The sequence below is a fragment of the Silene latifolia genome, chromosome 8, assembly GCF_048544455.1.
Source record: "Silene latifolia isolate original U9 population chromosome 8, ASM4854445v1, whole genome shotgun sequence".
NCBI lineage: Eukaryota > Viridiplantae > Streptophyta > Magnoliopsida > Caryophyllales > Caryophyllaceae > Silene > Silene latifolia.
Window position 1 is genome coordinate 38081243 of NC_133533.1, and position 13617 is coordinate 38094859.

The window sequence follows — 13617 nt, forward strand, 5'->3', positions numbered from 1 at the left end:
ACCCTCACCAGGCGGACTGTGGAACATATGAAAGGGAGCCTGGTTGACAGCTGAAAATGCTTATCCAGCTACCCCTGATACCACCCCCTGGACGTAGCTCGCACTAATCGCAATTAATCAGGGCCCCAGCATGCATGCACAAACGAACATGGAATGTAGGGATATCTGCCCTACCAGAATCCTGCAGCGTCTCCATTGGTCCTAGAATGACGATAAACTTGCCTCAATGACGCCCCTGCTGGCATAAAATGAGATGAACACACCTTGCGTCATGAACAAGGTTAAGTAGTCCAAAAAAAAATTGCGGTATACGCCTAAATCAGCCATCCGGCTGACACGGCAGCTAGCTTAGTCTGGATCAGCCTTTTCAGGCTGGTCTAAATCAGCCTCCAAGGTTGACACGGCCACTCCTCCTTACATTGCGGCATATGCCAAAATCAGCCATCAGGCTGACACGGCAGCTAGCTGAGTCAGAACGTTAGCCTTTTCAGGGTGACAGGACTCGCCTAAATCAGTCAAGCAGGCTGACACGGCAAAAACTTCCTAAAAATAGGGAAGATAAACAACGAACACACAATATGTAAGCTAAAACCTTGCCAAACTATGACAAGGAATATTTCAAAATATAGGCCAAAGTACGGCCCAAAAGTTTAACCGCCACCTTGGCGGGGCAACCGCAAAAGAACAAGTTTAAAAACTTACAAAGTCTGCCACCTCTGGGCCAAACTACCAAACGTTCACTGATAAAAAAAAATCAATTGTCGGTCACGTTGATGACCTCTACCTCTGGCATCTCTTCTGCCTGCTGACCTCTCATTTCAGGTACTGCATCAGCCTGAGCATCCTCAGCCGCCATAGCTCCCTGAGCTCCGTCAGCAGCGTCCTGGGACATTCCAAAGATCACCCCCCAGCACCGCTCGGCAATGCATGAGAATTCATCTCACCAACCTCGAGGCATCAAGACACTCAGATCAGGTTGGGTGGGGTAGAGCATCTCCAGCTGCTTCTCCTCTTCCTCTATGGCCTGCTGGGTGGGAGCCTCCTCGAGGGCTGTTTTTATTGCGTTTTGCAGGAATCACACTGAGGATCACTCGATCGAGTACTTTTTGTACTCGATCGAGCACTTTTGCTGATGAATCCACTCGATCGAGTGAAATACCTACTCGATCGACCACCTGCAAGATGAGAAACTACTCGATCGACTTACTTTCTTCTCGATCGAGCAGTTTTGAGCGCCCATGTTACTCGATCAGCCACTATACGACTGCTATCGAGTGTTATTGACTTAGATTAGCTTCCTGAGACGGTTTTCCGGGCCTTTAGCAACCTCCCATTTCATGGTCGGTTTGGGGAGGTCCCTTTATTCGCGCATCTTGTAAGTCTTTCCGCATTTACTCTCTTTCTCCTTTCAGTTTGCATTTCCTTTCCATGTTTTGGTACAATGGGGGCATTGTACGGTTTGGTTTGGGGAGGTTATGCATCCATATCTACGTCTGCATATTGTTTCTACTGCATTTCAGTTATCACGTTTTATTTATGTTTGCATTGTTGTTTATTTTCGTTAAAATTTCAATAAATTTGCACGTCTATTTTAGCATATAGTTGAGTCGGAACGGTAGATTTCAATGATGAAATTGCTCTATATTTGTCTTTTTGCTGAAGCCGTGCATTAAACTGTCATCTTTTAGCTTTGTCTTTTGCATAATCTACGAGTTAATGTTTAATTTAGCTGAACATATAGACTTGACCTGAAATTTTGGCAACCTACTTATAATTTCTAAGATTTAGAGCCTTATAAACTAGTGTCATTTATGACCAGTTTCATGTAGGATTGTGAGTAGTTACTCCTTGCATAACATGTATCATTAATTTGCACATATATGAAATTCAATTGCTTTTTGCCTGCATACATTCGGGTTAGTGGTTGGTGTCACATGCAGGGAGGTGCTTACAAATTCCCTTTCTTTCATTTTTACCCATTTAACTCCACATTAGCCAAATTTGCCAGTTGACCCTTAGCTACATCCAAATTTAGCCTGCCTTGTCAAGCTAGTTTAGATTGTTTTCTTTGCGGTATATTGTCTATTGTATCAAATTTTGGGCTCATATCATATTGATTCGGAGTTGGTAATAATGAAGAAAAGGAGGTTGATGAAAAAGACGTGATGAAAGAAAAAAAAAAATTTCGAAAAAAAAAGAAAAAGAAAGAAGGAAACCGAAAAAAAAAGGGAGTTAAAAAGAAATAGAAAAGAAAAAAAAAAAAAGATGTTGTTTGATTAGTCGGTTTCGCTCCTATGCTTTATTTGTATTATTTGAGGAGTATGTTCAGTTTGGTTTGGTGAGTTTTATGCCAAATGAAGGGCATTGTGCTTATTTCATAATTGAGTTGAGAATTGGATGTTGTCATATGGTTCTGTTTAGGTACTAGCTTGATCACCTATACCCCCACATTCCCATAAATGTCTTGCCTTTTCTTACCCATTGCCTCACTTTACCATATTTTTGTAAGCCCTCGGCTGTGACAGGACCTTGTTTGGTTGGAATGTGTGTACGGTAGTTAGAATTGTCTATCATATTAGCTGCATGCATGTTTATGTGGGTCGTAGTTTAGGTGAGCGACTATTTTTCTTTCTCTCTTATACATATATGTTCACCCTTTGCTTCATGAGAGAAAGAGTGACCCGTGAGAGTCCATCATTAACGGTCTTGCAAGGTCGACGGTTCAGCTTTATTTATAAACATCTTATAACTCGTTTGCATTTGACAGTATTGCTTTAAGTGTTAGTTTGCTTGTATTAAATTGGTTTAAGTGGGCATTTGTAGCTGGCTCTGAGTTATCTTTTTCCGTTCCTTTAGTTGCATTTTGGTTTACTCGGGGACGAGTAAAGGTTTGGTTTGGGGAGATTTGATACGTGCATTTTATATAGTCTTTTTAGCCTACTTTATGCACGTATTTCTATGCTTTTATCGTGGTTTTATGCTACGAAATGCTCCGAATATGCTACTTTGGTGTATTTTGTCTTATTTGCAGGAATAGACCGGAAAGTAGTGAAATCAAGTCATTTACCGTCCGTTTTGCATGCATTTGGAGGAAGAGATAATTTGGAGCGGGAAATATTGCTGTCTTGGGATGCGTGAAGCTATTTCGGGAGCTAAAAGGCCAAGTCAAAGACCAAATTACAAGACCAACACGAGCTGGAACCAGGAACCACTCGATCGAGCAGTTTCTTTTGGTCGATCGAGTAAACAGACGAAGGAGCTGTTCGATCGAGTGGCCAACTGTTCGATCAAGTGGCCAACTGTTCGATCGAGCCTTATCTTTTGGTCGATCGAGTAAACAGACGCAGGAACTGTTCGATCGAATGACTTAACTGTTCGATCGAGCAATTACAAGCTGTTGGGCCTCAATTTACGTTAAGCTTAGATTAAGTTTATGTTTTTTAGGCTATAAAATAAATCTAAGAGGAGGACGTTACTTCTCTCCCTCTTCACCTCTCTAATTACCTTTTCTTCGGTCATTGCTACTGTTACTTTTGTTCTTTCATTTCCGGATCATTTATTTCAGTAATCCTTTCTTCCCTTTTCTCTCTTTAATTTAATTTAATGTTTATTATTTGCTCTTCCTTTATTTCTTGTTCTCCCTTAATTATGCATAGTTAATTCCCCTAGTATGTTAGGATTAGGGAAGCCGTGGTAGCGATGTTTTAATTGACTTATATAGATTAGTCTTGCAATAGGAATTGTATTAGGCAATTTAATTGTTATCCGGTCGACTGAATGCATGCAGGAGACCATAAATTTAGTTAACCCCGACCTAGATCGAAAGATTGGAAGGGAAGGCTTGCTTAATTACAATAGGGTATTGCGGTGAGGGAGGGCGAAAGTTAAGTCACATTTACGCTCTAGGGCGGTTCAAGGACCGAAAGGTGACGACCATAGCTCTTCTTATCAATAGTCTAATCGCCTTAGTATTCCCGATAGTATAAGATCTGATAGCTGCCACGGTAGACCGACTCCTAGCATACTTCCTTTCTCTTATTTTTAATTTCCTTTATTCCCTTCTCTTGCCTTTAGTTTCAGTAGTTTAGTTAGTTCACAATCAATTCAAAACCCCCATTTCGTGACACCGACGACCGAATTAGACAGATAAATAACAACTTAGCCTCCCTGTGGAGATCGACCCTACTTACTACTAGCTATTAGTTAGTTGTACTTAGGTATTTATTTTTGGTGTAGAAACGACCGCATCACGGTCCACTTTCTATCCTAAAATACCACTAACTTAATTTTCATCCTCATTAGGGTAGTCTACTGTTCATAGCAGGCCTATTTAGTCCAATCTTTCGATCTAGGATTAATTTTAGCCAGATTAAAGGGGTGACATAGAAGCGTGCACTCAACTAAGTCGAATAAATACAATTAAATTGCTATGGTGACAGAGTCTCGTATTTAATTCATCTAATTCATTTACTACATCGTCACATTTCTACCGCAGATCCCCTAATCCCAACATGAAAGGGGTTTAGCTACTCATATCGCTAATTAAACTAACAGCAATTAAATTCCCAGCAATAAACATTATGAAATAAATAATAAATTGCATAAAAGTAAATTAGGGCAAAGAAGTAAATGCAACGAAACAAAGAATTAAAGCAACAAAAGATTAATTATTAATAAGGGAAGAGAAAGGAATTACAATCCAAGCGAATCCGACGTAAAGAACACAAAATCCGAGTGAAAATAATCCCGTAATAAAGTTACAGTAAGGAGAAATAATGTACGTAGCAAAGTTTAACAGTAGAGAGTTTGATAAGATGAAAGATGATCCTAATTAACCTCGTAAAGCGTGCTTAAATAGCAAAGTAAAAAGGTTTTGCGAAAATAAACATAACACGGCTGTTTAAAGCCCATAACCATCAAAAACCACTCGATCGAGTGGATTAAAACCACTCGATCGACCAAATCTTCAGCCAAAACTACTCGATCGACTGGAAAGTTACTCGATCGAGTAACAGGTCTTTGTGCAACTTAAGGATCGAGTAATAATCCACTCGATCGACCATCAGAGGACGTAAAAACCACTCGATCGAGTGGTAAAAGTCCTCGATCGAGTACTTCATCTTCAATTCAGCTCAAGTCCACGCCTAAATGCCTCGTAATCCGTGCCGCGACGCTTCCAAACTCAGTATCTCACTCAGGAAAATCCCGTCTCCTCTAAATGCATGCAAAAAGGACGAAAAAGGGTACGGTTCCACTACTTTTGCGTTCATTTCTACAAAATAGATAAAACGAACCAAAGTAGCCAATTCGGGGCAAAATGCCATAAAAATAGTATAAATATGCATAGAAATACGTGCTGAAATAGGCTAAAAAGACTATATATTAGGCACGTATCAGAGGGTTTAAGAGAGAAGATTTTTTTTGAAATAATTTGGGATTAATGAGAGTGGAAGATGGACGTTGGAGTTATAAAGAGGAGAGAGGGAGTTGGGCGCGAGAAAAGAGGGGAAGGGCGGCTGGAAATGATGGATTGCATGGGAAGGAGTAAAAAGACGGCGTAGGGTTTTTAGCATTTGGTTACGTAAAATTCCTTGCTCGATGGTTGAAAGCGTACTTCACAAGAAATTTGGGGCAAACTGTTTGGTTTTAAAATAGCACAATGAAGGACGGCCCATTAAACAAAATAAAGGCTATGGATAGAGTGGTAAGGAGGAGGGGAGCCCGTGGTCGGGGAAAGGGGAAACGGGCTTAAGAAAGATCAGGAGCCCATCATAGAAGGCGTCCGCGTTAAGGAAAGAGGTGTTAGGGAGAAGTTAGGGAGATCAGGGAGAATTGGCAAGGGAGTCCGGGTTTGGAAAGAAGTCCTTATGGAAATTATATTCCCTTTCCATATTCAAGGTAGGATATAACTAGGGTTCTTACCCTATAAATAGACGAGGAAGCAAATCAAGAAGATATACAGCACATTATACTCAAGACGTTCGCACTTACGCACCCACATCAACACCACGGCATATTATTCTCAAATATATACTCACCTGAGATCTTGCAGGCCTGACACCTAGCGCCAGCAAGATTAGCATTACGTTATTATTGTAATCATCCTCCTATTCAAAATAGTGCAATACTTGGCAGGGTATCGTCCCTCCCGCGGTTGTTCCCACATTGGGTTTTCCGCGTCACCAAAATTCACGTGTCGATTTACATCACGCACTTTGTTTTCCTATTTACTTATTGACAAACGAACGATCATACAATCAACCAACGAATAAAGACTATATTGACCCTAATTAATCGACTTGGGTAAAAATACCTAAACAATTATATAGGCAAGAAAAAGAGAAGCTTACAAGTTACAACTAAATTTGTATAAGTTTCTTACTATTTAGGGAAAAAGAAATGCAACCTAAATAATAATGTGTCTCCTGAGCTGAAATTGCTGATTTTAGAGACTGTATTCAATATTGTGGCTTAACTGACATCAAAGGTCAAGGTGCTTTTTATACTTGGAACAATAAGCATGAGTCATGCACTAGGACTTTCTCTAGAATTGATAGATTTCTCATTAATTCTGAATGGATGGACTTATTCCCTCATGCTTTTGTCTATTTTCTTCCTAAAGGATTATTTGACCATAACCCTTACGTGTGTTATAAGAGACTCATCAGGAACCAAACTAAGGGTCATTTTAGATATTATAATATGTGGAGTATGGATCTTGGGTTCAAGGAAATTGTTCTAAATTCATGGCAGAATCAAGTCTCAGGTACTCCCATGTTCAGGTTGGTTACCAGACTAAAGAATTTGAAAAAACCTCTAAAGGAGCTGAACAAGAACAGATTCTCCGATGTTGAGAAATCAGTGGGGGTAGCTAAGGCTTTGTTAGATGATATTCAGGTTCAAATGAATGCTCATCCTACTGATCTTGCTCTTATTGCTGCTGAATGTGAAGCTGCTGACTCTTACAGACACTTACTCAAGATCCAACACAATTTTTTGAGTCAAAAAGCTAAGATTGATTCGATTGCCAATGGGTATGAAATACTAGGTTCTTCCATAACCATATAAGAGCTAGACATATTTCATAATAGGGTGATGAGTATAAGGGGTACATATGGTATGATATATCATAATCCTCAAGATATTGAAGCAGCATTTCTTAGCTATTATAACGAATTGTTGGGATCTTCACATCCAACCACACTTGTACATGTCCCTACTGTGAGAACTGGCAGGTTGGTGACTGGACATCATCAGACCATTCTTTTGTCTACTGTGACTGCTACTGAGATCAGAGATGCTTTCTTTTCCACTCCTCTTACTAAGTCACCAGGCCCTGATGGCTATTTCATTCAATTCTTCAAAGATTCCTGGGACATTATAGGGGATGAGGTCACTACTGTTATTCAAGACTTATTTTCAATTTGGTAAACTTCTTAAACAGGTGAATAATACCATTATCACTCTTATTCCTAAAGTGGCTAACCCTACTAGTGTACTTGAATTTCGACCTATAGCTTGCTACAACATGATTTATAAAGGCATTGCAAAAGTTTTATGCAATAGACTTGGTAAAATCTTACCTGACATTGCGAATGAAAGTTAAGGTGGCTTCGTGAAAGGAAGGAACATAGTTGAAAATGTTCTTATTTACTAAGACCTAGTGAGACATTAAAATAGGAAGGCAGCCTCCCCATCGATGCTTAATAAAAATTGATCTGAAAAAAGCTTATGATTATGTTGAGTGGGGCTTCTTGGAATAAATGCTCAAAGCTCTGAGATTCCCTAGTAGATTTGTTGCTTTGGTCATGCAATGTGTAACTACTCCTTCTTATACCTTATCTGTGAATGGAAGCTCATTTGGTTTTTTCCATTGGAAAAGAGGATTAAGACAAGGTGATCCACTCTCACCTCTTATTTTTACTCTATGTATGGAGGATTTTATCTAGAATTTTGGGAGTAGTAGCTCAATAAGAGGGATTCAGATTCCATCCAAAGTGTGGCCATTTAAATTTGAACTATTTGTTTTTTACTGATGACCTCCTCTTGTTTTGCAAAGGGTCTGAGCAACCCATAATGTGGTTATTAAGAAGTTTTGCTACCTTCTCAGCATCTTCTGGTTTGCAACTTAATAAAACCAAATCTGAGATGTACTTTAATGGGGTTGCTGCAAATTGTGTGGAAAATATTCTGCAAGTTTCTGGATTTCAGAGAGGGTCTCTTCCCTTTAAATACTTAGGAGTACCTATAACTTCCAAGAAGCTTACTAAAAATGAGGGAATGAAACTGCTGGATAAAATGGTTGCTAGAATTAGAGGGTGGAGAACAAGACATCTCTCTTATGCAGGGGAGACTAACACGTGTGTCCTCTATTCTGTCTACTCTACATTCATATTGGGCAACAATTTTTCTGATTCCAAATGGGATCTTGAATAGGATAAATGCTATTTGCATAAATTTCCTCTGGCCAAGCAAGGCAGAATACCATGAAGCTCCTGCTATAAATTGGGACACCTATTGTACTCCTAACGATAAGGGAGGATTGGGGCTTAAAGAGGTTAAAAATTGGAATAAGGCTCTTTTAGGTAAATATGCTTGGTGGATTGCCTCCAAAAAAGATCACATATGAATTAAATGGGTGCATAGTGTGTATTTAAAAGATAAGGGCTAGACTGACTACTCTCTTTCAACTGACAGTAGTTGGTCTTGGAGGAAGATCTCTCAAACTATGGCTCATTTCTCCCAATCATATACAGATTTTAAGTGGCTAAATACTTCTAATCCTTACATTGTTCAATCAGGGTATAAGTGGCTAAGACAAGGTTTACCAAAGGTGGCTTGGAGGTTCTTATGCTGGAACCCCCTTAATATTCCAAAAACTTCTTTCATATTCTGGGCTCTGATGCTTCAGAGATTGCTCACCAAAGATAGACTAACTAGAATGGGTATCGTAGTGGATGTCCAATGTGAAATCTGCAGGATAATGCCTGAGGATCATCAACATCTCTTTTACTCTTGTGATTACAGTACAGAGTGTAGTAGACTATTGCAGCAGCTGCTACAAATTCACTTCCAGGTTGCTGAACTAATTCAGTGCTATTCCAAAGCAAAAGTGTCAAAGCTGCAAAGAAGATTCCCAAGGGCTTGTTATGTCTCACTTTTCTACCACATTTGGAAAATGAAAGCTCATTTGAAGATGTTTGTAAAGAAGCTAGAACTCATTATTCAACAAGTGATTAAAGATGTCAAGACTCGTTTTCAAAGGATGAACAAGTGCATTTTGAAGGCAAAGGATAGCTTGTGGCTACAAAAGTTTTGATGTATTGTTTTATTCTTTAAAGGGTTGTTTTATAGTATTGTTTTTATAGAAATGATGAGGTGTAATTATATAATTTTGAAAAAGTGATCAATATATCTTAAACTTTCCCAAAAAAAAAAGAACAATAATGTGTCTAGGGTATTCACTCAGTGGTCGGGAGTCGAGACCAAAGACCAAATCGAACCGGACCATTTGGTCTGGACCAGAATAAACCGTATTTTATTTGGTCTGGTTCACGATCCACCTATTTACTCTACTTCGGTCCGGTTCTGGACCAAACTTAACGAACCGCGGACCGAATCATAGACAAAACTTATATAACAAAAGAATCTTTAAAAATCGTAAAATTAATTGATTTTATTTTCTACTTTGTTTACATATATTATAAGATGCGTAATTATGTACTTAAATCTAGTAAGAAGATAATGTTGCTTATTTTGATCGTTACAAACTTCTTAAGCTCTAATTCTATATATACTACACCATTTTGATGACAATTATATTTGATCCATGTTGGTCCATTTGATATGGTCTGGTCCACGCATTTTTCTGGTCCAGACCAGATCGAACCAATATTAATATGGTCGATTCTTGGTCCACCTTTTAACCGTGATTTGTCTTCGGCCCAGAGAGTTTGGTTCGGGACGATCATGGACCAATGAACACCCCTAAATATGTGTCCAAACCCACAAAGCTAATAAAAAGCAAACTATTTAAAAAAAAACACTATTTCCTGATCTCCTTCATGCTTTGTTCCTAAATAATAATCACATAAGATAAATTCCAAGAAAGAACGAGAGGGACCGATTATAGGGGTAATGAAGAATCAAATTCTGATATAAAAGTTTCAAAAGGGGGTCCATATTCTAAAAATAGCAAGTCTGAATTTCATAATGTATCATATTGGGACCAAAAGACTTCCTAATTTAGGAATGTTTCAACAATTGTCATACTATTATTCATTGTATTTGATGTTCAGATTGTCTACTTTAGATGGATTAACAGATTGTCATGACAATGTAAACATACATTATGCTAGGATTCATTTTATACTGTGAAAGAGAAAAACAACGGAATTACTTTTTCACATACGAGTTTTAGTCTTTCACATACACTATTTCATTATCTTTCCCTCCACTTCCCTTTTCAACAAAATCTAAGCAAATTAACTTCTCTATTAACTTTTTTTTCCTAAAACCTAATCCAATTGATCTAAGCACTTGAACAATGGATCAGGATTCTTCAATTAATGAAGTAGTTTACTTGATTATCGGTCATTTATAGTATTTTTGAGTTTTATTGATTAATCAAATTATATTTATGTGTTAAAGAATGAAATTAGGGTTTCTTGAGATTTATCTAATTGATTTAATTAAGGTTGGTGGTAGTTCGTGGTGGATGGTGATTAATTCATCATATGGTGGTCTGTGGTGGCTGGCGCGGAGGGTGTGGCAATTAATATTATGGAATTTTCCGTGGAATGTCCTTAAGTCGAATTGGTCTAGATATTGATTTAATTTCCTACTCAATCAGCCGCACTTTCTCATTTGGAAATAAAGAGAATGAATGATTATCAAAATGACTACCTTAAACAGTGGTACTAAATCATGCATAATTGGACAAGTAGTATAGACTAATTTACAGCGAATCCAGCGCACTGAACTGGTTTGGGAACAAATACGTCTCCTAGAAATACCCCCACCAAACTAGTGTTTTTACAGTTCGACAGTGGAGACCAGGAGCAAGGACGTTGTAGCAGGGATCGACTCGTCGATGGATGGATTAGACCGGAGGGAGGGTAGGGCTGGGTAATTGGTTTTGAGAGAGGGATGGACGGATGGTAGGGGTGAGTAAAATATGTGTGTTGGAAATGACAAGGATAAAATCGTAAAAAAAACGTATGTAAAAGAGTAAAATCCGTATGTGAAAAAGTACAACCGAAAAATAATTTGCTAGTTGAACTAATTGAGTTACTATTACACATACGGCCAAACGCGGTATAATGCTCACTAAAATTTTGAATTGAGAATTTTTGTGTGAGAAAATTCTCATGAAACACACATCAACTAATAATCCCTCTTCCAACCACCACCATGCAACCGTACTCCAGCCCCAAATTCCCCATCGCTCAATCTGTCATCTCCCACCCACGCGCCAACCCATCTTGTCTTCTACGTCCTTACACCTCCTCAATGTCCTCCCACAACCATGTCCACCAGGATGTGCTCCACCATTTAACCCTAAACATTCTCATAGAGGCTTGCTGGAGCAAGTTAATGATGGGACTGTGGTGGAGGTTTTTGGGTTGTGAGTTTGGTGGAGTGGAGTTCTTAGTGAGGTTTGACCGTTTGTTAGTTGTCAGTTACGTTACTTTGACTCAAATGCAAGTGTCGGACACGAGACGGTGTCTGACTTTCAGATACGGTTACTTTCCTGAAAAAAAATTATTTTTCAGTCTAAAATGAAGTTGTAATACTACGGTTTTCTAAGTTTGTTACTCGGCCGAATATGGCTTACTCGGCCAAGTAATGCGTCGTGTGTTTCTGGTCAGACTACTGTCCAGGAATACTCGGCCAAGTATGGTAATACTCGACTGAGTAGGGGATGCTCGGTCGAGTATACTCTATACTCGACCGAGTATCCGGTCTGACGGAGATTATTTCCGCGGTTTGATTAGAGATGGTTAGAGTTATAAATTAAGATTCACTGTTTTACTTTTTACGTTTTACAAAACCTAAAACATTCTACGTAACTCTAATCCTCTCTAATATCTCCCAAGATCGTTGATTGTTCGTGAGTCCTCGTTCATTTCTCTCTTGCGTCTATTTCTTTGGTAAGTCTCTAGTGGTTTGTAATCAGTTAATGGGTTGTCTTTTAGGGTTTTGCCCTAATTATTGATTTGGGTTAATTTGGGGGAATGATTTATAGTGATGGTAAGTGATTATTCGTGTGTAGGTGACGGTGTCATGGAGAATTGCTATTGATTGCTTGTGTGTGCTTGGATTGCGATAAGGTAGGGTTTCCCTACTCGGTTTAGTGTTTAATGGATTTAAGATTATGTGGTAATTGTTTGTACGATTGATATTGTGATTATCTGCTGTTGTTGGATTGGAGTTTGGTGTTGGTGTTGAGATGGTTGTTTGTCAAGTTCGATAGGCGCGTCCTCGGCTGAGTGGAGTCACTTGCAGGAATGGCTTCACGCCCTTGATTCGCCCTCTGTGGAACCCGCCACAGGAGTGTATGTGCACATTAATGAACAGGGTTATCGCTCGCTGATGAGCGGAGATTTGGTGGGCAAGGCTGCGGTGCCCCACTGGCAGGGCTACACACTTAAGTGTGTAATCAGTTACATGCAATGTTGTCAGGATCGGGATTCTACTTTGAATCGATGGGGAGGGTAGGATCGAATCGGTAGAATCGGATCGTAGAATCGTAAGATTCTACAAATTCACTAAATATAGTTTTTTTATTTGGTAAAAATATACAATTGAAGATCAAAATACTTATTTATACCCAAAATATTGATAATTAATGAGTTTAGTATCATTCATGAACATGTTTCTACAAATGACATGAAATTTGTATTTTATGATGTCGTTATATAAAATTTATTTTAATATGTTTACTATGGAGTCGGATCGTAGGATCGTAAGATCGTAGAATCGTATTATGATCCTACCTCTAAAAAATTTCAAATAAATAGGATCGTAAGATTCTACAAATATGATAGAATCGTAGGATCCGGGATCGGACAAACATTTTTGGATCGTAAAATCGTAGAATCATAAGATCGAATCGCGATTCTGACAACAATGGTTACATGATGTGATTGGGAGTTGGAGGTGGATTGTGAACAGTTGTTTATCTTATCGTACTTGTCTTATGTTGATTATGCAGTAAACTGACCCCGTTGTTGTTTTGTAAATCTGTGGTGATACATTCGGGGATGGTGAGCAGATTGTGACAGGTGATGATGGTTATTAGCTTCGGGGATGAGATGGGGAGTCATCACTCGAGTCTTACTTCCGCTGTCATGAGATTTACCTTTCTAGTTTCAGTTTTTTGAGTACTAGTGAACATTGTTTTTGGATTTGGTTTTGGAACATGTAATAGTTAATTCGTTATACTTTAATAAATGTTGTTTTGGAATGGTAACTTTGATATATTAGCCTCGGGAAACCGAGATGGTGACGGTCTCTCATGCTAGGGTGGTCCTGGTAAGGCACCTTGGTATGTGGGGGTGTCACAGAAGTGTCGTATCAGACACTCAAGGATGCACCCACATCCAATTATTTCCC

The 13617-nt window shown here is 38.9% G+C and overlaps 1 protein-coding gene across 1 annotated transcript; it reads left to right on the top strand.

Moving 5' to 3' along the window:
• The first annotated feature begins 8728 nt into the window (after positions 1-8728).
• Positions 8729-9319, top strand: LOC141595063 (uncharacterized). The gene has a single exon (XM_074415035.1). It carries the CDS (start codon positions 8729-8731, stop codon positions 9317-9319), a length of 591 nt encoding a protein of 196 aa, XP_074271136.1.
• The last annotated feature ends 4298 nt before the right edge of the window (positions 9320-13617 follow it).

Excerpts from the sequence above, each read along its gene's own strand:
- LOC141595063 (XM_074415035.1), top strand. The coding sequence starts at position 8,729 with ATGGCTCATTTCTCCCAATCATATACAGATTTTAAGTGGCTAAATACT.